Source organism: Pteronotus mesoamericanus, unplaced genomic scaffold (genome assembly GCF_021234165.1).
Source record: "Pteronotus mesoamericanus isolate MK-2021 breed Mesoamerican mustached bat unplaced genomic scaffold, CSHL_Meso_final contig_1018, whole genome shotgun sequence".
Lineage (NCBI taxonomy): Eukaryota > Metazoa > Chordata > Mammalia > Chiroptera > Mormoopidae > Pteronotus > Pteronotus mesoamericanus.
The window spans coordinates 3,224,230-3,247,583 of record NW_026555002.1 but is presented as its reverse complement, the minus strand read 5'-3'; the positions used below and the strand labels follow the sequence as shown (position 1 = coordinate 3,247,583).

The following is a 23,354-nucleotide window of genomic DNA, read 5'->3' as shown; positions in this document are numbered from 1 at the left end:
CTCCGCTTCCTCTTGGCTGTGGTTTATGTCCACTAATCGTCCTCCAGAGGTTGCTCAGAGTTTACGTAGATGGGAACCGAAAACCCACGGGTGTCTTCAGAGCCAGCTCACAGATCCGAGAACCTCCCCTGGGGTGTCCCAGGGACAGTCCACTCACTGCCCCTGCTTCGTGCCAGAGGGAGGGGATGCCCAGCCCCCCCTTCGTCTGGCCTGATGCGTGTGTGTTCCTCGTTCTCCCCAGCATCCGGGAGATAGCACAGTCCCACCGGGACATGGAGCAGGAGCTCGCGCACGCCGTCAACGCCAGCACCAAGTCCATGGACCGCGTGTACAGCAAGCCCAGAGCCGCAGAGGTGCCTGCCCCCTCCGCCCTTGGTCCTCTGGACACGGGTGGCCCTTGGGCCTCCTCCATGGTGTGTGTCCTGTCCCCTAGGGGCTGACCTGCAGCTTTGTGCTGGAGATGGTGAGCAACGTGAAGGCCCTGCGCAGTGAGACGGAGCTGCTGCTGGCCGGGAAGATGGCCCTGGTGAGTGGGGAGCCGGGCTCCTGCTGTGGGACGCGGGCGTTGCTGCACAGAACGCAGCGCGTTTTAGGCCAGGTTTCCTGGCCTTAAGACTCTAGGTTCATTGTTGGGAGGAGCATCAGAGGTCATGTGATCTGACCACATGTTTGGTGCGCACGCCGCTCAGGCCACAGCGTAGCCTGTCCTCTCTAGTGTGTCAGACGCCTGCAGTGGGGAGCGCCGTCCTCACAGACAGGATTCTCCCCCGGGCGTCTGAGCTGGGGCCACCGAGGGCGCTGGGAGCCCTTGGGGTGGGGGTGGGGGTGAGGGTTTACTGAGTCCTGGGAGCCAGAGCAGAGAGGGCCTGGCAACCTTCTTTTAAAAAAGGAGGATGTAGAAGGCCAAGGAGGTGAAAGGACTTGCTAAAAATTGCACGCTGAGGGATGGCCCCAAAAGGCTCGTCTTTCTACTCCCTCTTCTTTCCTCCAAAGTGCCACGCTGCGGGGACAGGGTGGCGCTTCCTGCACAGCGTGCGGCGGCCAGCAGCCGGCCCTGCCCCCTCCCCAGCAGAGGGCCCCGAGCGGCAGAGGCAGGTGGAGCGGCAGAGGCAGGTGAAGCGGCGGGGCCTGCCAGCGTGACTGTCAGGCGGCCCGGCTTGCCCGCTGCTTACGGCAGGAGTTGTGGTTCTCTCACCCGACTCTCCTTCGATGGGGAGGTTTCTGAGTTTGACCCCTTAGCCAGTGCTCTGCGACTCAGTTTCCAGAAGCCTTCATAGGAGCTCTCTGAGTGGGTCCCAGCGCCCGGGGACCGGGCTGTGGCCCCAGCTCCTCACTACTAATGACTGGCCATGTCCGTCTCCCCGCCCCCCCCACCCCACGCCACGGGAGCAGCAGTTGGACCCCCCTCAGAAGGAGCGGCTCGGGGCTGCTCTTGCCGAGATGGACCGACAGCTCAGGAGGCTGGCGGACACCCCCTGGCTGTGCCCGCCCACGGAGCCCAGTGACGAAGAGGTATAGCGTGGGTGCCCCCGGGCGCAGGGGCCCACCCCGGTGCCGATGTTCAGTGTGTTCTGCACGGCTCCCAGGTTAGGGTGGGGTCAGGCTCGCAGCCCCTGATGTGGCTTCTTGAGACTTCTCAAATGAAATGCCTCTAATGAAATGCCTTCAAGGCAGGGAGAGCCAGTGGCAGGGTGAGCGCGTGAGCATCGAGGCCGACCCTGGTGACCGGGCACGTGCTGCCCAGGACACAGGCAGAAGGCGGACTGAGCCCGCCCCTGTCTGCCCAGCCAGGAGGCACGCCGGCCCCGTCAGACGGCAGCTTCCGAGAAGCGCGCGTCTGACAGGCACGGAGCTGTTTGGCTCGCACGCGCGCTCCCCTTCTACCTGCACTTGGAGGCCCCCCAGCCTGGCGCAGGTCCTCGGGCCGGGGTGGAGGGACCAGGCGCGCCGCGCCCCAGGGGGCAGCCCCTCCTGCAGCCCGAGAGGAGGCAGCGAGCGCCCAGGCGAGGGGCTGGTCTCTCTGCGTCTCTTATCCACGGGGGCCCCAGGCCCTGGTGAGCTGCGTCTGACTGTCGGTGTCTCTCACTTTGCACTGCAGAACGTGACCATGGATCTTTCCAAACGCAGCCGCAGCGGGAAGTTCCGCTTGGTGCCCAAGTTCAAGAAGGAGAAGAACAGCAAGAACAGAGACGCCCACAGCAGCCTGGGAGCGCCGGGTACCTGCCCTCCTCTCGGCCGCGTGCGCCGCTGTGCGCGCCCCCGTCTCTGCTCTCTCCCGTGCCGTGTGGCTCCTCCCCGAGGCCCCGTGGCCTCTGCAGAGTGTCTTGCTTTCCCGCTCTGCTCTGCGTGCTGACCATTGTCATCCCCTGCCCCTGACTTAGTCCCTGTGAGGACCCTGGGCAGCTGCCCGCCAAGCTGCCTGCCTGACGTGACTGGGGGTGTGAGGTAGGGAGGGCAGCAGAGGCGACGAGACAGAGACCCAGAGCGCACACTCAGGCCTGCTTCCTCGGAGGGGCTGCTGGTCGCCTTCTAATCAGTCACCGATCAGGGCCGCCGCGCCCCTGGGAACCTGGGCCACCAGCCACTGGGCGGTGAAATCAGTGGAAAAGGACACTGAAGGACATTTTTCCTGTGTCAGGAGGTTGGAGCCTAAAACTCCTCTCCGGAGGGTCGACCCTGAGCGCAGCGGTCCCTGCGCTCCCCGTGCCGGTGGCCCGGCCTGGGTTTGCGCGGCGTTGGCACCAGGGGGGGCGGTGCCCTTTGATTTTTCTTCTCTGCACATTTGTCCAGAAATCGGGTTTCTGTCAATGAGGGTGGCTCTGAGTCCGTGAGATCTCTGCGCGCCTCCCTTCCTGCTGGGGCCCCCACGGGAACGGACCTCCTAGGGCAGCGACTTCCCTCCCGTGACCAGCAGGCGTGTTTAGCACGTGCGCCGCCTGGCCTCTCCTTAGGAGGTCAAGTGAAAAATGACAACGGCCAGCACAACAGTGGTTGTCTGCTGTGAATGAATCCAACTTAATGCTTATTTTTTGTCAGATGAGCAAGTAGCGCTCATTTGGGTGGGCCGCAGAGTCAGCGACTTTTGCTGTGAGCCCTGAGCGCAGAGAGGTGGGAGGTCGCTGCTCTGGAAGGTGGCAGGGGAGCTGGTGTCAGTTGCACAGCCAGACCCACGGCCCCCTTGGGTTTGGTGCCACCTGGTCCCGCTGGGGACAGGGGGCGCCTGCTGCCGGGGTGCCTAGGGTGCCGCGGGTGTGAGGTGCTTGCTGCTGCCGGGGCGTCCGGGCGCCTGGGGTGCTGCGGGGTGTCGGGTGCCTGCTGCTGCCAGGGCGTCCGGGCGCCTGGGGTGCTGCGGGGTGTCGGGTGCCTGCTGCTGCCTGGGTGTTCGGGTGCCGGGGGGTGTCGGGTGCCACGGGGTGTCGGGTGCCTGCTGCTGCCTGGGCGTCCGGGCGCCTGGGGTGCCGCGGGGTGTCGGGTGCCTGCTGCTGCCTGGGCGTCCGGGCGCCTGGGGTGCCGCGGGTGTCGGGTGCCTGCTGCTGCCGGGCGTCCGGGCGCCTGGGGTGCCGCGGGGTGTCGGGTGCCTGCTGCTGCCTGGGCGTCCGGGCGCCTGGGGTGCTGCGGGGTGTCGGGTGCCTGCTGCTGCCTGGGCGTCCGGGCGCCTGGGGTGCTGCGGGGTGTCGGGTGCCTGCTGCTGCCGGGGCGTCCGGGCGCCTGGGGTGCTGCGGGGTGTCGGGTGCCTGCTGCTGCCTGGGCGTCCGGGCGCCTGGGGTGCCGCGGGGTGTCGGGTGCCTGCTGCTGCCTGGGCGTCCGGGCGCCTGGGGTGCCGCGGGGTGTCGGGTGCCTGCTGCTGCCTGGGCGTCCGGGCGCCTGGGGTGCCGCGGGGTGTCGGGTGCCTGCTGCTGCCGGGGCGTCCGGGCGCCTGGGGTGCTGCGGGGTGTCGGGTGCTTGCTGCTGCCGGGGCGCCCGGGGTGCTGGCCGCTGCCTGCCGGGTGCTGGGTGTGGGCACTCACGCGCTCCTGCGTTTCCGTCTCCGACAGTTCACCTCTGGGGGACAGAGGAGGTTGCTGCCTGGCTGGAGCACCTCAGTCTCTGTGAGTATAAGGACATCTTCATGCGGCACGACATCCGGGGCTCTGAGCTCCTGCACCTGGAGCGGAGGGACCTCAAGGTACTTCCACGTCCGGGCCTCCCCCACGCCCTCTCTGTCCCGTCCCTCTGACCTGGCCGTGTCCCAGCACCAGGGTTCTCAGTCCTTTGCGCACGACTTGGGTGACGTGTGGCAGGTGGCAGTGACGTCTCCAGTCCCCCCAGCCAGATCCAACCAGAGCAGACATGCAGGCAGAGCCTTGCTTTGCTCAGCCTTGTCAGACAGCGGGCCGGGCGGCCGGGAGCGCTGCGCAGTGAAGGAGACCGGCACGCGAGGCTGCCTCCGTTGGCGACGGAGGTGGTTTGAGCCCGGGGGGCCCCATGGCCGCCGGGTGCGTGGGGGCCTCTGCAGCGCAGTCCCATGTGCCTGTGTCTACGGCGCCCCCCTCCTCTTATGGGAGGGACGCAGCGTCAGCAACACACTCGGCTCAGGTGGCACTGTCGCTGGGCCCTGTCCCGGGCACCTACGCTTAGGGGGCTGGTGGCATTTGCCACCGGCCTATGTGGTCTTTGTGTTGTTAGTGACTGGACCACAGGAGGGTATGCGAGACGTCTGCATGCTTGTCATTTCTGACACCATTTCTTTCCACCCAGTGTCGCTGTCACGTCCCCTCATTTGTGTGCCATCGCGGGCCGGTCCGCGGCGGCGCCGGTTGCCGGCTCTGCCCAGCATCGGGGGGCTCTGCTCTCGTTGCAGGACCTCGGCGTGACCAAGGTGGGGCACGTGAAGAGGATCCTGTGCGGCATCAGGGAGCTGAGCCGCAGCCCTCCGGCCGCCGAGGCCTAGCCTCCGCCCTCTCCGCCTGCGCCCTGCGCCTGTGTGACTGAGGGCGCGGGCGCCCGGCCTGCGGCCCTTCTCATGGTGCTACTTCTTGCCCTGCCTGCGGGACAGGAAGCCCCGCAGCCACCCTGCCCGGCCAGCCCCCGGGCCCGGGGCTCGGGACTCGCCAACACAGCCGCCTTTGGACTCGCGCCCCTCTGGCCGGCGGCGTGTGGGCGGCCTTGCTGGGCACATGAGTGTCCCTGTGTGCCCTGCCATCCACACGTCGTGTCGCACCATGTCCTGGCTGACTCTGCAGAGGGGGCGCGGCCCAGGCCATGCGTCCCCCCCCGGGAGGTCCGGAGCCCCGGCCGCTCTTGTCCCTCACGGCAGCCCGGAGGCCACTGCTCAGTGACAAGGCCCTGCCGCGCCGGCTCTGCAGGCACCAAGGGTGCACCTCCAGGCCTGTTCGTTTCAGCCGGACGGAGGAGAAAGGAAACGCGCTCCCCCCGGGGCCGGGCACTGGAAGCCACGTCCTCGGGCCGACAAGCCCCGCCCCACGTGTCTCCGGTCCTTCCTGAGCGGCAGGCGTGGGGACACGGTCTCGTCTGTCCAGGACACAGCAGCCTCCAAATGCTGCCCGGGGCCAGAAGCTCCGGGTGGCCGGTGGCCTCCCTGTGACAGAGGCTGTGTTTGCACTGGGCCGGGATTCCCGTGGAGACGGTGTCCGCTCTGCTGGACAGTAAGCCGCCGTCCCGGCAGAGCGGCCGCGGGGGGCAGCCTGGGCCGCCCCGAGAGCCTTGGACCCTGCGGGGCTTCTCGTCCGCACCGCTGGGCCCGGGGCCCTGGAGGCGTCGGCGCGGCCCGGCCTCACCGGGCCCTCACTGCCTTTGTGCCCTGTGCTGCGCTTCCAGGGTCAGCCGTGCCTCACAGGGCTGCTCCTGTCCGCCCTGGAGAGCGGGCTCTGCAACCCCCACCCCAGCCTTTGGGTGCATCTGCGGAGGGGGCTGAGCGGGAGGCCTCAGGGTGCTGTCCCGAGTCATCGTAGAGGCCCCTTGGGGACTTGGAGCTGAACAGCATTTACCTGCCATTTGCTTTGCAGATGCTCCCCCTGCTATCAGCCCCTCTGACCAGTGTGCCCCACAGGTCCCCTCCTTGGGCCTGGCCAGGCGCCTGCCTCTGGTTTGGGGGTGCTTCCACGAGTGGGCCTTCTGGGGGCCCACGTGTGGCGGGGCAGGGCGGTGTCGGGGTTTGGGGTGAGAGCCCTGTGTTGTGCATGTGCCCTCAGCCTCCCCGTAAGGGTCTGACCGGGCAGTGGCGTGCGACCTTTCTTGCCCGGGATTCTCTTCCCTGTCAGAAGGGCCATCTCAGGTGGGGGAAGGCGGGGAGAGAGGGAACCGAGCCCGGAAGTCGCCGATTTCAAGGGAGAGATCACAGGGTCCCAGAGGGAGCTGCCCTGGTGTTCGAGGTGGGGCACCTGGGTCCCAGGGCCTCTGGCTGGGACAGGGCAGGACAGGACAGGCTGGAGCTCTGGTGGGGAGGGTGCAGGGGGCTGCCCCCGGGGCCACCCTGTGCCTCCGCCCCCACCCTTGGGCAAGGCTTAAGTTTGGGTCAAGCATGGTGTTTAAAATTAACGTGTGTCAGTGACTGAAGCAACGTTGTTTACGTAAAAGCCATTTTTCTAATTCTTGTAAGTTAGAAGCAAAAAGAATGAGCGCGACTTCTGCATGGACGCGCATCGGTGAGGGGCCGGCGCCCCGCTCCTCGTGACGTCCTTGTTGCTGCACGCGGGGCCGCGCCTCCTCCCGCCCTGGTGCCCCCGCGTCCCGGGGTGGGGCGGGAGGATCCCTGGAGAGTCCTGGAGAAAGGCTTTGTCCCCTCGGGTGAGGCTCACCCTCGTATTTATGATCTTAATTTATACAGTGCCCACTGTGGGAGCAAACGCCCCGTGTTGCTGCGTACATAGTACGTCTGGGGCTGTACATAATTGTTCTGTGTGTAAATAAAGCCGGCCTGTTTTGGATCTCCCATTGTCAGGTTTCTTGTTCTCATTCCTGTGCTTTGACATAAAGTATTCGTTACCCAAGTCCTTCCGAACTGGATTCAGAATGACATTTTTCAGCTGCTCTAAAAATAAGTGGAATTGCTGGTGGCTGAGAAGCAGAAGAGAATGCCGCTGTATTTCTTAGGGTGTGGGTTCTAGGATCCATTGAGTGAAAAACTCAGCAAGGTCGTGGGGCCCTGGGGAGAGCGGACGTTCTCAGGGTGAACCCCAGGCTGCCTCGGCCCAGCTGCCTGCTGAGGGTGGGCATTTTAGCCAATATTCCAGCTGAAGTCTGTATAAAAACAGACTGGCAGCTCTTCTCTGTTCACTCATAGTATCCTTATTCCAAGGTCACTTTAATATCCACCCCCCGTTCCGAGGGGTGAGGACTGGGACCGTGGAATTGAAAACGAGGCCGGCAGGGTGAGGAGGGCTGCGTCCCCGGTGGGTGGGGAGGCTGCGTCCCCCAGTCCCTGGTCCCTCCTTCCTTGGGAGCAGAGCCGTATTGTCTGGTGCACACCCTCCTCCCATGCGGCCACCCAGCAGCGGCCCCATGGTTACAAGTGGCTGCTACTGTTCCGGGCATCACATTGACACTTGACCATGCCCAGCATAAGGTGTGTGTGAGCAGGTGGTTGTCTTTACTCTTTCTTTTTTAATCCTCACCAAGGACATGCTTATTGACTTTAGAGAGGGGGGCGGAGGCGGGGGGAGAGGAGAAACATCGATCAGTTGCCTCTTGTCGTGCCCCGACCTGGGACCGAACCTGCAACCTGGTTTATGGGATGACGCTCCGCACTGGCCAGGGCTTCTGCGTCCCTTCTTGGGATAAAGGGCACCGTGTCAGAGGCTCTGGCTTTTGCGGGCCTCCCCTAATGTCTCGGCGTCTAGAGTTGCGTCGCATACCCATGGCTGAGTCGGTGCAGAGGAAGTGGGGGCCTTGCTGACAGTGGCTGATCGTGGTGCTGGTGATTAGCACATTTATAAAATTTTCTTAACGTATTCACTTCTCTGTTCCTACCAGGTGGGCATCTACATTTTACAGGTGAGGAAAAGGTGCAGAGTTCACAGCCTGCCCTGTGCCATGCAGCCAGCATGTGCGGAGACGGGACACGTAGGGCACTGGGGCGCCGGGATCATACCTTGAGTGCTGTGACCCAGGCCTGGCACCCAGCCCCGCCCCCACGGCAGACGGGGCGGCAGGAGCCCAGGCTTCCGCGGAGGGCAGTGTGGGCCCAGCCGGCCACCAGCCTCCGCTCCTGCCGGCCTGGCTCCCTGGCCTGGGCCTGGCTCCAGCTGTCAGAGAGCAGGCAGGAGGGGGAGGGCCCGCGCGCGGCGCGGTAACAGTGCCGTTCCCTGTGAAGAAACCACCCACCCCGCACACAGGCAAGTGCTCGCAGCTCACGCTGGGCCTGGTCTGCTGACATGGGTGTTCGTGACTTGGGGCAAACTAAGCTGCTTTAACAAGGAGACCTCCAGTGTCACAGCTCTAACAGAATGCAGTCTGTGTTCTTCCCAGAGCGATCCAGGCCTGGTGTGTGTCAGGCATTCGGGGACCTCCCATGTGGCCATGGGGGCTCTGGCCCCTCCTTCCTCGCTGGGGTCAGGGGCAGGGGCCTGGAGGACTGTGCAGAGGTTTCCTGGGCCTACCCGGCGTAGCAGGGCCAGAAATGAAAACTCGCCAGAGGGACCCGGCCGCATGGGGCTGGCAAAGGAGGCTGGGAAGTGCCCCCTGGCCCCGAGGTGCGGAAGAGAGGGCCACGGCTGTAACCCCTCCAGGGCGAGGGGGAAACACTGTGTTGGCTAAAAAGTCTGTTGTGTTTTTTTCTATGAAAAAAGACACATTTTTCATTTTCACCAATAACTTGATTTTGACATTTTGAGTGCGTCTATAATCTCTGGCTATTGGCTTCCAGTGAGTAGAGGCCAGGTGTTGCTGAACATCTTCCGAAGCATGAGACAGCCCCACAGCAAAGAATTTTTTGGCCAAAAAGGCAACAGTACCAAGAAACTTCACAAACCAAGAAACTTTTGACATGTTTGGTCAGTCACAGTGTCTTCTCCATACACTGCACACATCCTTTTTTGTCTTTCAGATGTTTTTACTTTTCTTGAAATAATAAAGCATAATATGCCAAAAATGTTGATTTTTCCATCTTCAGTATGAAAATGGCTGCACAATTTTTTTTTTAAATGCACACTGATATGATAGCTGTCCCAATATAATCTAACAAAGTTGTTTCAAATGAAGTTAAAGACAACAAGCACTTCTAGAGCCACTGTGCGGAGAAATCTAAATGGCCTTCTTGGTCAGCCCAGCGATCACCCAGGTAACACCCTGCCCTGTTCTCCTCCAGGTGGTTTCTGGGTATTTGGGAGGAGGGAGTGGTGTGTCTGAGGGGAGCAGCAGGGAAGGGAGCCCCCGCGTCTCCTGCTGTCCCTTGGTACTGTCTGGCCGGCTGTGTTCCCTCTGCCACGTGGTCTTCCCCTGCCCCTGGGACGCTGACCCGGCACCAGGCACCGCCCGCGGCCTCAGGCCGCCTTCCTGGCGGGGCACGCTCCGTGGCCCTGGAGGTCCCGTGTCCTGGTGGTGGGCTTCAGCCACAGAAGCCAGGCCGCTCTACTCGCCCCTGGCTCGGCGTCTGCGCTGCGTCACGGCCGAGGGCGGCTTGCGCAGATGGGACTTTGGGGCACGGGGGCTGGGGGGCGGGCGGTGAGGGCGACGTCTGACCAGGGTGCTCTCCTCCCTTCTCACGCAGCCTTGCCCGAGGGGGAGGCCTTTCGGCCTGTGCTGTTCCCCCTTCTGACCCCCGCAGCCGCCTGAGGGCGGTGTGGATGGGCTTCCTGACTGCAAAAGGGGCTTCGGAAGGCCTTTTCTAGATAACATCCAGGCTGGCCTGTGGGCGTGTTGCTATTTTTGTTTATTGTAGCCTTTTCTGCATTGATTCTCGTTTCTAAGAATACGGTACTGAAAAATGATCTGGCTTGCTTACTATTTGGGTGCCTTTAAATTGTGCGCCCAAGGCCTCACGTCCTAGTACTGGCCCTGTGCTGTCATCGAACTTTGAATGTTGGAACCTCAGGCTCGCGCTGGCCTCCTGCGGGAGCGCCTGCTCGGTGCCTGTAAATGTCGGTTCTCTCCTTTCCCTCCTGCCTCACCGGTGGGAGGGGCGCTGTGCCCCTGCAAACGTGACTGGCTTCTCCAGTCTCTTCTGCAGCTTTAGTGATGTGACTTGCTTTTGGTCAACAAGATACAAGTATTAACAGAGATTTCCAGAAAGTTCCCTCTCTGCTGCTGCTGGCCTGGAGGGTGGACATGATGGCTGGACCTCCAGCAGCCACCTCGGGCCACGGGGAGTCCGTGAGACGGGAAGCACGTCAGGGGTGGCAGAGAGAGAAGGCACTCCTTTTGCCGTCTCCATAGAGTCCTGGGTCGCCCCCTGCATTGTACATTTTTTGTGAGTGGAAACTATATGCCTTGTTTTCTCACAGTCTAACAATCCCTCAGTCCTCCCGTAACAACTCTCCTGATGGAAGAATTGGGCGGTGATTTTGTGTGGCAAAAGCAGAAAGGCACACAGACATGAGTTACACCCGTTATGCAGGTGTGAGGCCAGGGACCCCCGCAAGCGATGAGTGAACTGATGCAGAGAAAACAGCCGAGCAGACTGGGGCACGTCTGGGCCGACAGGTGCGGTGTGAGGTGCGGTCTGAGCGCCGAGGGGGGCCGCACAGGGGAGCTGCCCGCGCCTGCATCCGGCCAGAGCCGGGGAGCAGCCTCATGGTTTTGATGGTGGAAGCACGAACAGGCTGTGTACATGGGGGCGGGGGCTCTCCTGCTGACGGTGTGGATGGAGGCAGGCCCAGCGGGGCGTCCCCTGAACTTTGAGGGAAATCACGTGGGCAGCCAGCCCCGAAGCTGGTGAACAAAAGCCTGTGCTCACTTGGCTCCAAGCAGGTTGGTCCCCAGGCCACCAGGCCACGCACGTCAGGGGCGCCCACAGGACAATGGGTGTGCGAGGCATTCTGGAGCAGGGCAGGGTGGCCACCAAGGGGAGTTCCAGGGACTGGGGAGCTGCTTGGGCCGTGACCCCCGCATTTGTCGTCCGTTTCCCGGGCGACAGGTCTTGTTGCGGCCACGCCCACCCCATCGTCCCGGTTCCAGCCCGGGGTCTGCGCGTGTCACCGTGCCGCAGCGTGAACCGAGAGGGGTGCGCCCCGTGGGACCCAGCGGGCGCAGGGCTGCTGGGCCTGGGCGTTGCTGCCTTTGGAGAGGGATCCAGGCAGGCGGTCGGTGTGCTGGCTGTGTTGCCGGAATTCCTGTCCGCCTCCTCCCCACCCCCCGCCCTCGGCAGGGAAACACCGCGGCTGAGTAGCCGTGGCTGCTGCAACAAGGCCCCGTGGCCAGTTCTAGTTCCCTAGACGGAGGAGCCAGAGCACTGCCAGTTCCTTCCAGCACAGACTTCCCCAGGAGCCTGGTCTTGCTTAAAACCCAAACCTGCTTCTGTTACTTCTGAAGGGGTCCTGATCCGCCGTTTCTAAATATGACCCATGTTTATTCAACAGCCGACATGCGCTCGGGAAGAAAGGCCACGTGGGACCGAAGCAGTCAGCCTACAATAGGAACTGGACAGCCTGGAGAACGGTTTATTTTTGCTTTAACAAAACTGGACGGCCCTCCCTCTGTGGCCCCAGCCCAATCCCGCGTTTAACGAGGAGGAAGGAAGGGGGCAAGCTGAGCGGCACAGGCCACCGGGAGGCCTCGGGCATGGTGGGCCCACTGCGGGCACCGAGGCCCCTCGCCAGCCTTGCCTGGATAAGTCCTGTGCGGTGAGGCCTCCGGCTTCTCCAGAGCAAAGCTTTTTATTACATTAATATGTCATCACCTTAAAATGCCACAACAGGGCACAGCCAAGACACTCCCGTCACAGTCAATGGAACAGAGGGGCGGTTGTACAGAGAGCTGCGTTTCAGACACACCCAGCGCCCACGTGTGCGTGTCCCCAGACGGGCGGAGCGTCGGAGGACGTGAGGGCAGCTGGCTTGTCCGAGCCCCGCTTCCTCCGATGCGCCATAGAGGCGAAGGTTTCTAGCTGGCTCTGATGGGGCTGGCAGGGGGACAAGAGGCAAAAGCTGGCCCTCTGCACCGAGCATCACGCTCCACGGACAAGCCGCGTGGGTGCGGGATTAACTTCCTCCCGGCAGAGGGTAGGTCAGCCAAGACTCAGGGCCCGTCTGCTCACGTTTCCCGTCCGCCTCTTAACGTGTAGGTGCTGGGGGAATACCAGTGAGGACGCGCCGGTGAGAAATTGGTGGGAAACCGTAACTGCACAAAGCCTGGTTGGAGGTAAGTGAAGGATTTACTATCTTCTTAGGAATCCCACTGTGGACCGAGTTTAAAGTGGCTCACCCGAGTGTCCTGCGTCAGTCGATTCAGTAACCGAGATGCTGCATGTGCCACAGCTACCAGTTAAGCCTTTTCAATCCGATGGTTGGCCACGCCCCATGAGGTGGTGAGGCATCTTTGTGTTTCCTTTGTCTGTTTTCATCACGGCCCCTCACGACTGTTAGCACAGCATCTGAGGCTTGTGGGCCCCAGGCCGGCCTCGGCTTCCGGCCCCAGCAGCGGGAATGTTGTGACCGCAGACGTGGGGACCAGGACACAGACGAACCTGGCCCGCTCCCACCCGCCCTTCGGGCAGCGCAGACCCCAAGCCTGAACACTGGGGAGGGCAGGCCGTGCACGCTCCACCGCCGACTGCTCAGCGGTCAGTGCGGTCAGTGTGTGCCTCCTGGGCCGGGCCGCCTGCCGCCGCTGCAGAGCTCGGACCTTCCTCACGGCGGCGCTGGGGTCAGGAGCGGTGTGGGGCGGCGCCCAACGGGCACCTGCAGGCAGGGCCCGATCTGCGCAGGCCCCGTGGGTGGAAGTGCTGCGTGGCGCAGGGGCGGCGTGCACTCGCCCTGAGACCATTCTCTGACCGCAACAAGCCGAGGCCTGGGGTCCGGGTGGGCCCTGGGTGGCAGCCTACAAGCCTGCTCTCGTGGATCTGATGAGCGAGGGCTGAGCCCTGCACCTGCTGCTGACCCGCCCTGGGATGTCAGCGGCTCCGGTACCAGCTCTGACGAGGTGCTGTGCCCGTGGGGACCTCGGCGGGGGCTGGCGCTATCTGAAGCTCCCGACGTGGATGGAGAGAGAGGCTTCTGGTCTGTGGGGCCGGTCCGGTGTCTCTGCACTGGAGGAAACGTTGCTGCTCTGCACACGAAGGGGCTCCTGTCTGCAGGAGACACAGAGGCAGTCACCGACTCACAGTGACAGGCACAGGGTCCACCCAGGGCAGGTGGCCCAAGCAGGGAGCCGGGAAGGAGGACATGGCGCCACCGGTGTGGCCTGTGGGGGTGACGACGTGGACCGCGGTGGTGAGAGCCGGCTCCGGGCACTTGGGGCCTGGAGTGTGGGTGTCGGAGGGCGCTCCGGGCGATCCGGGGGCCCCGAGAGCAAGCCAGCCTCACAGAGCCGGGTGGGGGGAGTCTCCCCAGGGCGAAGGGCTCAGGGCTCGGGGCTCGGGTGGTGTGTGCAGAGTGGCCGAGAGCAGGGTAGGGGGGTCCCACGCAGGAAGACAGAGGGTTGGGAGCTAGGAGGGTCTGAGCCTCCTGTGGGGGGAGGTGAGGCAGCCCAGGGCGTAGCCGCCAGCTGACTCTGGGTGGCAGGGGACAGAGAGCGGTGAGGGGCGGGCACTGCTTCTGTTTCCAGGTGGCTGAGGCCTGTGTCGGAAGGAAAGACCCAGAAAGTGTGCCTTCAACGAGGAGCGCCCACGTTTCAGAATGAGGAGGAAGACGGCAAGCAGAGGCCCCAGTGGCGGAGGGATGGGGCGGGAGGCGGCAAGAGAGGCTCACCACCGAAGGCCAGGAACCCCGCTGCTGCTCTGCCCCAGGCCCCGCCCTGCGGGAGCCAGTCCTCGGCAGGGCTCTGTGCTCCCTGGCGAGAGCGGGCGCCAGCCGTGCGGCGGCCTCGAGGGGCAGCCGTGGCAGCGGGAACCCCAATGTTACCTTGTCCTTGTCCCCAGAGAGAGCTGTGTCTGGCTTTCTTTTCCAGCGTCATCTCTGACTGTTCCGAAATCGTCGTCATCTTCAACCAGGAGATTCTACATTTCAAAATAAGGAAAGAGCTGTGTGTCCAGACATCTTTTTAGCCTACATTTAAATGTAAGGTGCGTAAGTTTATATGGAAACTTAGATAATGTATATAAAAAAATTACCTACATCAACATAAGGAGACATCCATATTTACATAAACTAGACTAACAACCGACAGGACACCTCCAGTGCTTGATGACATACTGAACGAGTGGCAGGCGGGGCACAAGGGACTGCAGTCACCTGACCTCTGCAGTCACCGTGGCTGCAGGTGCTCCCGTGGGAGGCCCCCCGGCCCCCCCGCCCCCGCACAGGGCCGAGGGCGGGCGCAGCTCTCCTGCGGTTTCCTCTCGTCCGTGGTGGGGTTCTCTTTGGGACTCTGTCTACCCCAAAGCCACTGTCACCTAATGCTGGGCAGGCCAAGGACCCTGACCAGGCTCTTCATCAAAACCGCCTCGGCTCTCGTGCCCGAGCTTCCCGCACCCTCCTCTTCAGGCCGCGCTGTCCGGCCCCCGCTGGGACAGCACCTCCGCACGCTCGGGGAGGCGCCCCTCGCAGGGGCGGGCGCAGGGCTCTGCTTCTCCCTGCAGCGGTGTTCTCCGGACAGCTCTGCGATGCCCTTTTGTTGGATGGGGTCCTAGGTACCTTATAATTTCACAAATACTAACCCTCTCATCTTCTGAACTCTTAATACATCTAATGATTTACCTGTAGTCTTTTGAATCTCCTTTCTAGCAGGTACCAAAAAAAAAAAAGTTTTGTATTTTCCTTTTAGAATTTTTCTTACCTATCTTTAAATTTTTTATTTACTTTTCTTTTGCGGGGGGAGGAGGATCATATTTTGTTGGTCACATTGTCTAGTCCCAATGTTGACTAGAAGTGGTGATCAAGGGAATCCTTACCCCTTAATACAAAAATATTAATTACTAAACCAAGAACTGTATTAAATCAGTAACTTATTATCAGTAAGTTAATTCAAGGATTGAATTTATTTACTGACCTTCATATAAAAAAATACTACTACATGACAACAAATGAGGTCTGTCCGTGGCCAGCGAGGATGGCCCATGTCAAGCGTGTGTTCACGGAGTAGGGCCACGCCGCCCGACTCACGGAGGAAAACCATAGGGCTGAGTCCACAGGGACAGAAAACGCGCAGGATAAAGCTTGGTGTTAGGAATCCAGAGTTCATGTGTGATTTAAGAAGGGACTCGGGGCAAACTAGGAGTGGAAGGAAACGTCTTACCCTAACCCGGGCCCCTACTCAGAACCCACAGCACCCGCACAGCGCTGACGAAGCTCCGAAGGTGCTCACGTCAGGCCTGAGGTCACGGTTCTGGTGTTGCGGGCCTACTGGCCTCTTGATCCGAGCCGTCTGGCTTTCCCTCCTTTTCCATTCTCTGCGACCATTTATATAAAAGGGGGTCATCTGCGTGTGCCTGGAAGACTTGCTGAGTCATCTGATCCTGGTGTTCTGTCAAAGTGGTAAATCTGCTGTTAACAACTTACCTTGATACCAATAGTGTCTCCATCCTTCAGGTAATAAGGCGGCCCCTGCAAATTATCTTGCTTTTTCTTCTTTTTCCTCTTGGTTATTTGCTGATTCTATGGAAAAACCAAGCATCTTGAATAGAGAAAACAAGCCCAAGTCCTTATCAAGCTCCCTGTCTGTGAACAACCGGAGTGAAGCTGCTCACTAGGCCAGGAAGGTGCGGCTTCTCTGAGGGTGCCCCACAGCCTTACCCAGCTGGATACTGGGAGCCACTCAAACTTGTCTGGAAAGTATTTGGCAATTTCGATTTTCTCCACAGGAAGGGAATAGAAATCAGCCACGCGCTGCCGCAAGGAGCTGGCCGTGCCCCGGGAGGCGTCCCACACCATGTCCACGGGCGGGGCGTATGCCCGCTCGCCAGGGAGGCGCATCCGCGTCCTCAGCAGCATGTCCCGGGGGCTGCACCAGAAAGCAGGCACGTGTCAGACTTAAAACCAATGAAACGAGAGATGCCCGACAGCTAGGAGGGGGCGTGATGGGCGAAGCTTCCCCTCCAGCCCATCTTGTTTTTCTAAGGGAAAACTAAACCCTAAACTTTCCCCTAAACCCTAAGTGCTAGTGGGGAACCCTCTCTATTCCCATTCCGTTCACTTCTGACCCAGATGGAGGGGCAGCTCCCTCCGAGCCCACAGTGGGGTCCTTTGGGGGGTGGGGGGCGCGGAGGTGAGCCAAGGGCTTCCAGCTGGGAAGAGGGAGGGAGCTGGAGAGACGGGTGGGCGGTGACAGCTGCGAGGACAAAGGGAACCTTCGCGGGAGGAGGGACCAGGAGAGGGCCTTTGACAGCCTTGTGGGTTCGGTGCGCCTTTGGGACTTAGTGAGCAATTAATTCTCGTTATCACTCAGCACTAAGGTGTAACTTTGTATGAGGTGTAGGATGACTTACCCTAAGAATTCTTCTTCCGGCAGGGGCTCTAAGCAGATCTCGGCTCTCCTTCCCAGTTTATGTTCCCTGATAATAAATGACACAAAGTAATAGTGAGGGACATCATTTAAGTTTTTAAAACATTTTTTTGTCAAATTTAACCTTCTTCAGCCAAATATCGTACACTAACACTCAAAACTTAGAGGTCATGAACAATTATACTCCAACAAATTGGACAACTTACAACAAGTGGATAAATTCCTAGGAACATGCAAACTACCAAAGATGAATTTTGAAGAAACAGAAAATGTGAACAGACCAATTACTGGTAAGGAGATGGAATCAGAAATCAAAAATCTCCCAACTAAGAAAAGTCCAGGACCAGATGGTCTTCACTGATGAATTTACCCAACATTTAAAAAAGGACGCCAATCCTTCTCAGACTCTTCCAAATGGAAGTAGCGAGAATACTTCCAAACTTACTTTATGAGGCCAGCACCTCCCTGGTATCAGACCGGACAAGGACCCTCTAAGAAAATTACAGGCTGATATCCCTGAGGAGCACAGACAGAAAAATCCTCAACCATATATTCGCAAACTGACTTCAACAAATGCCGTCACAGGGTCGCACGCCACGGTCAAGAGGGGTCTATGCCGGGGGTGCGAGGGTGGGTCACATATCTGCACATCGGTTCGTGGAGACCCCACATCAACAGAATGAAGGATTAAAACGATATGATCACCTCAACAGATGCAGGAAAAACACTGGACAAAATCTGACATCTCTTCATGTTGAAAACAAATGATACAGAGTACATGTGCGTTAGAAAGGTCACACAGGATAAGCCCACAGCTAACGTCATTCTCAATGGGGAAAAGCTGGAAGCTTTTCCTCTTAAGATCAAGAACCGGACAAGGGTGCCCACTCACTCCATGCATATTCAGTAGTACGGGAAGTCCTGGTCAGAGCAGTTGGGTGAAAGAAAGAAAGAAAAGGCACTTGGATCAGGAAGGAAAAAGTAAAAATGTTCCTATTTGCAAATGACATGATGGTATATTTAGAAAACCTTAAAGATTACACCAAAAAACTATTCGAACCAAAAAATGTATTCAGTAAACTTTTAGGATACAAAACCAATATACAGAAATCAGCTGTACTTTATACATTAATAACTATCAGAAAGTAAAAGTAAAAAAAAATTCTATTTACAACAGCATCAAAAAGAACAAAGTACTTAGGAATGCATTTAACCAAGGAGGTGAAAGATGTCCACTGAAAACTGTAAGAAATTGATGAAGGAAATAGACAAAGACACAAATAAATGTAAAGATATTCCATATTCATGGACTAGAATATTGTTAAAATGTTCATACTACCCAAAGTAATCTACAGGTAAAATGCAAACCCTATTAAAATGTCAGTGACATTTTTCACAGAAATAGGAAAAACAATCCAAAATTTGTATGGAACCACAGAAATACCCTGAGTAACCAAAGCAATCTTAAGAAGAACAAAACTGGAGGCATCACATGCCCTGACTTTAAATTAGGTTATAAAGCTATAGTAATCAAAGCAGCATGGTATTGGCACTAAAACAGACACACAGATCAATGATAGAACACAACAGTGACCCCAGAAATAAACCTACACCTACATGGTCGATTAACTTATGACAAAGGCACCAAGAACATAATGGGGGAAGGACAGTATCTCCAATAAACAGTGTAGGGAAAATCAAAGCCCCAAGCAAGAGAACAGACCTGGGCTGCTGTCTTACCACACCGCGCACAAAAAAGCCTTGAACCTGAGACCCAAAACCATAAAACTAGAAAAAAACATAGCAGGTAAGCTCCTCAGCTCCTTGACCTTGGTCTTGGCAATTATTCTTTGGATTAGATACCATAAGCAAAGGCAACAAAAACAAAAATACACAAGTGGGATCACATCAAATTAAAAAGCTACACAACAAAGAAAACAACCAAATGAAAAGGCAACCTATGAAATGGGAGAAAGTTACTTGCGAATCATATACCTGGCAAGGGGTTAAGTGTATAAAGAATTCATACAACTCAACAGTGGAAACCCCAAAAATCTGATTAAAAAATGGACAGAGGGAGCAAACATTTTCCCAAAGACAGACTGACCAAAGACCAACAGGTACTTGGACAGGCGCCCACCATCAGTAACCATGAGGGAAATGCACACCAAAGCCGCGAGTGTTCACCCCGCACGGGTCAGGAAGGCTGTCACCGATGAATCCACCAATGACAAGTGCTGGTGAGGGTGTGGAGGGAGGGGAGCCCTCGTGTATTGCTGGTGGGAATGGAAGCGGGTGCAGTCACAATGGAAAACAGTATGAGGGTTTTTCAAAAAATCACAAACAGAACTACCGAGTGATCCAGCAATCCCACGGCTTCAGGCTATCAGAGACACCCCCGCACGCCCACGTCCCACTGCAGCATATTCACAACAGCGAAGATACAGGGGCGACCTCCCTGTCCGTCAGCGAACGAGTGGACACAGAGGAGGTGCACCGGGGCGCGCGCACGCACGCACAGACAGGGCGAACTCAGCTACGAGAAAGGACGTGCCGCTGCTGGCGACTGCACGGGGGGACCCGGCGGGCACTGTGATAAGATTAAGCCAGACAGAGAAAGACAAATACTGTATGACATTTACTTAAATGTCGAATCTGAGGTCACAGCAACAAAGAGTAGAACGGTGGTTCCCAGGCGCTGGCAGGGGGAAGGGGAGGGCTGGCCACAGGGCACGGATCCGTGGTAGCAAGAGAGGTGGGCTCTGGGGCTCTAACGTGCAGCACGTGACCACGGCTGACACCACCGTCTCCTATACGAGGGGGAGGCAATGCAGGTGTCCGCGGACGCTGTGGTGGCGACCACTTTGCAATAATATACGTGTACCAATGAATAGACTGTGTGTCTTAAACCCACACGGTGGTGTATCAGCTGTAGCTCAATAAAGTTAAGAAAAAAACACTCAAAATTTTGTTCAGTTTCCAGAGCATAGTGAAAATACATGGAGCTCCATTTTAAACTTAACACGGAAAACGGAGGGCGTCCCAGAGTTTGACTGACGAGGCAAGGTACTGCCCCCGACGCGGGCTCCCCGGGGTGGGCCTTCCCGGGCCGGCGCGCAGCCTACCTGAGCTGCTGCCGGCTGTCGCGCAGGAGCCTGCCGGGGCGCTGGCTGTCCACCGTCCAGGCTCTGAGGAAGGCCGGGCACGGGATGAAGAGCCCCGACAGCGAGGGCAGGGTCATGGCCTGGGCGAGGAGCAGACAGTTGTCCAAGGGTGAGCGAAAGTGCCCTCCGAAAGTGCTGCTTTAGGGGAACCTGCAGCACTGCAGGAGGGCGGCTGAGGGAAGGGTGTCCTGAGTAACAACAGCTGCTCAGCAGCCCCAGGAGTGTCTCTGAAATGAAGTTAATTCTGTATTTCTCTGTACGAACATCAGCTGGAGAGAGAAGTCCGTTTTCAACTTCTAAATCTGAGCCAAAAGCTCCTTTTGAGTCTCGGTGTTTTGGAAAATGGCACCCCGACGGGGACTCCCGCGTGCCAGCGCCGAGCACCGAGCAGCGGCCGCTCCGGCAGAGGCGGGGCCGCGCCCGCCCTGCGCTTCTCCCGCAGCCTGGGCTCCGCCGAGGAAATGGCTTTTGATTTCCAAATACTTCAAAATGCCTGGATCCTACCGCTAAGCGCAAACAGCTGAACTGATTCTGGAGCAGATAACTTATTAGGATGTAGTGTATAAAATAGCTAATATTCACCCATTTTTCACCTAAAAAGAGCAATTTTGTATCTTTCAACCCAACATCAGAAAAGTCTTCCCACTTGTTCTCATGAGAATAAAACTTTTTTTTTTTAGCAAGGTCACTGTAATACATGAAGAGCACACAGGTTGAATGTCAGTAACTGAGATCTTATTACCTGCCCCCACATTTTTTCCTTTAAGAGGAAGAAGGGGTGTCCCTTTCAGTTCCACAATAGTAAGAGGCTTCTGAAGCACTTAGTGTTTTATTCAGTCCGGCCTTTCCACCGGGACAAAACACTCTTTCTCTGTGAATGTTAATGTATAAGAAAATGCTATACTATCTAGCCTAATACCCTAACATGAAGCTGATATTCTGACCTCCTGGGAAATTGATTAACACCTCTTTTAACTAACAACATATACCATGGATTACAATGATACAAATACGATGTAAATAAAGGGATAAACTGAAGCTTTACAAATGTTTCAATAAATCATGTTTCCCTAAACTAAAAATAAACAGAAAGCTGCAGGTCACTGAGGACGTGCTCAGGTGAAAGCACAGCATGCCTGGCTGAGGGAGAAACGAAGGCCGCCAGGACCGCCAGCAGAAAAGGCGGCCAGCAGCCATCCGAGCCACCACACGGCCCTTACCGCTCAGCACACGGCACAGCAGCAGAGCAGACCGTGAGGGAGGGAGCAGGAAACAGGAGGAAAGACGGACTCCCCACGGGCAGAAACCGGCCCGGCACCCTGGTGCGCCCGCCGCGGGGGGTCTGACCTGAGCCTTGAGCTCCGCCAAGGTGGCGTCTTCCGAGATTTCCACGTCTCCCAGGTAGCGGAGGGAAGCGTCCGCTGGCCCATCACCAGGAGCTCCTGCGAAGGACAGAAGGACACAGCGGGATGTGTGACAGGGCTGGTCGTGCGTTTTAGCTGCTGTTCCTGAGACACAGGCCGTGCTGTGATGCCTTGTGCTTTCAGAGCAGCTGCGGTCAGGACACTTGGATTCCGATGTCCTCGAACTCGTGCCCCCCAACTCTGGAGGGGAGAAGCCCCGCCCTGTCCCTCAGCAGCCATGGAGCCTGCCTTGGGCACAAAGCCAGGGCTGTCTCACTGTCACGGGTTCGAGGAGCTTTACACTTGTGCTGCCTTTGCCGGCAGGATGCCCTGCCCTGTTCATACCGCCTTCCTGTTTCCTTCTCTCGTCCCATTAGCCGACCTGTCCCTTCTCTGTGTCCTTGGGTAGATACAGGAGAACAGGACTGTCAGGAGAGGATGGGCCGTGGCTTTTACTGTTTGTCCAGTGCCTGGTTGGGGGGATGTCACATAGTAAATGTTTAGTGACTAAAAGATTCCTTGACAGTATAGAAGGCCACCTACATTTGTTTCAAAAAGGGGAAAAAGAAAATGCTCTCTCATCTAAAATTCTGGATATAAAAGTTAGCAATTATATTTAAAATTCAGAATAACTCATTTTTGCTTTACTTAAATCTCTCTTTATTGCTGGGCACACTGTTAATATATAATAAAATTTGTTATAAATTAAATGAAAAAGCTTCATGTTGTTACAAAGAAGGACTATCAAAACAAGCCTGGTTCTTCCCTTTCCATGGAGAAAACATACCGAATAGACATGCTGTTTAGGTTTGCAGCCAACTTTGTGTGTAATTATTATTCTGTTACCAAACCATTTTTACAATCAGTTAACATATCTAATAACAAAACATTTTTAGAATCAGTTAACATATCTAATCCAGCCAAAAAATAATGCCAATTTCATAACTAATTCACCATGAAAATATTTTATTGCTCTAAACATATATTCCTAACTTCAATGATTAAGGAGATAAGAATTTGATTCATTTTTAGTAATTTCAATGATGAGGTTTAAAAAATAAAAAAGAAACATAAGTATAGAATACTCTAAGGCCCCCAAAAGCTAAATAATTAAATAAAGCATGATTTAAAGTTATATAAAGAGTTGGTCCTACTAAAATTACATCTACAGTTACAGAGGAGACTGACCGGGGTTCATAATGAAGTGGAAATCCACTTTTTACAACGGAAATTCAAATACCCTGCTAGTGGCTCCTTGGTCAACACGACAGGCGGACTGAAATCTGTCTGCGGAGAAGCAACTCAGAAGCGGCGCAGTTTGCCCGGTCCTGGAAGGCAGTAGGGGGTGCAACGCCCTGGGCCGCTCCAGGGCGGTAGTGGCCGCAGCAGAAAGAACCGGAACAGGAGCAGGGGCGGGGCGGGCGGGGCGGGCAGGGTGGGGGGCGCAGGGCAGAACCCCTCACTCTGCCCTGGGGCTGCAGTGACGTCCCTGTGAGGGGCCTCAGCGTCCTAGTCTAGCATGACAAATGCGGCCACGAGTCATATCGCCAGGAGAACCTTGAGAGGTGACACAAAAATTCCTTGAAAACCTTTAAATGCTTGTGTAAGAGAAAGACTTCCACAGGTTGTGCCTGACAGAGGTCAGAGCACTGGGTAAGAGCAGGGTGGCTCTCGCTGTTACGGGATGACCTGTGGACTAAACAGGTTCTGATTCCCGGCTGTGCATTTTTTAAAACCGTGTCATGTGCCCCGCAGAGAAGAAGCAGTCCTTTCCCTTCTCTCTGCGACGCACCGGCTGCTGGGGCCCACTGTGCCTCACCTGGGGCGGCAGCAGCTCTCCAGGCTCCACGCGGAGAAGGGGTGCAGCTCGTCCAGTCCTGATGGCTCTTCCCCGGAGCCGCGGGCCCCCGAGGCGGGTACCACCACATGGGCACCTTCAGGAAACCCTGAAGAATGGAGCATTGCTAACTGTTGTGATGCACAGAGTGAGCTTCCACTTTTCCTTTCATAGAAAGAAACACCTTGATAACAAAACACGTTCCCAGTTTTATTGGTTTTCCTTTTAGATGTGTAACTGCCACACGCGGCCTGTTTGGGAGAATATCCAGCCATTGCTAACACAGTGACAATGGTTTGTGCGACATCACTGTAACCTGGCAGCCAAGGAGAGGGGACTGGAAGGTGCATGTGTGAACAACGATGGCTTCGCGGTACTAGTCAGTGGGGACGACAGAGTGAGCGTGTGTGGCCGCTG

The 23,354-nt window shown here is 57.5% G+C and overlaps 2 protein-coding genes across 4 annotated transcripts in view; one reads left to right on the top strand and one right to left on the bottom strand.

The window, feature by feature from the left end:
- The window catches only part of DGKD (diacylglycerol kinase delta), a 93,532-nt gene extending 86,601 nt beyond the window's left edge, over window positions 1-6,931 (top strand). For 2 of the 3 annotated variants that reach the window (XM_054571338.1, XM_054571330.1), the window contains exons 25-30: window positions 242-353; window positions 434-526; window positions 1,393-1,512; window positions 2,099-2,216; window positions 4,035-4,165; window positions 4,841-6,931. In XM_054571338.1, the coding sequence (XP_054427313.1) occupies window positions 242-353; window positions 434-526; window positions 1,393-1,512; window positions 2,099-2,216; window positions 4,035-4,165; window positions 4,841-4,930 (664 nt within the window). In that variant the 3' untranslated portion in view covers window positions 4,931-6,931. The remainder of the gene's footprint in view (window positions 1-241; window positions 354-433; window positions 527-1,392; window positions 1,513-2,098; window positions 2,217-4,034; window positions 4,166-4,840) is intronic. The other variant, XM_054571348.1, reaches the window with a different exon arrangement.
- Window positions 6,932-13,071: 6,140 nt separating this feature from the next.
- Window positions 13,072-23,354, bottom strand: part of USP40 (ubiquitin specific peptidase 40) — a 66,871-nt gene continuing 56,588 nt past the window's right edge. The window contains exons 25-32 of the mRNA XM_054571318.1: window positions 22,920-23,046; window positions 21,045-21,139; window positions 19,659-19,777; window positions 16,517-16,582; window positions 15,825-16,032; window positions 15,591-15,686; window positions 13,995-14,089; window positions 13,072-13,222 (exon numbers count right to left, since the gene is read on the bottom strand). Coding sequence (XP_054427293.1) covers window positions 13,111-13,222; window positions 13,995-14,089; window positions 15,591-15,686; window positions 15,825-16,032; window positions 16,517-16,582; window positions 19,659-19,777; window positions 21,045-21,139; window positions 22,920-23,046 — 918 coding nt within the window. The 3' untranslated portion in view covers window positions 13,072-13,110. The remainder of the gene's footprint in view (window positions 13,223-13,994; window positions 14,090-15,590; window positions 15,687-15,824; window positions 16,033-16,516; window positions 16,583-19,658; window positions 19,778-21,044; window positions 21,140-22,919; window positions 23,047-23,354) is intronic.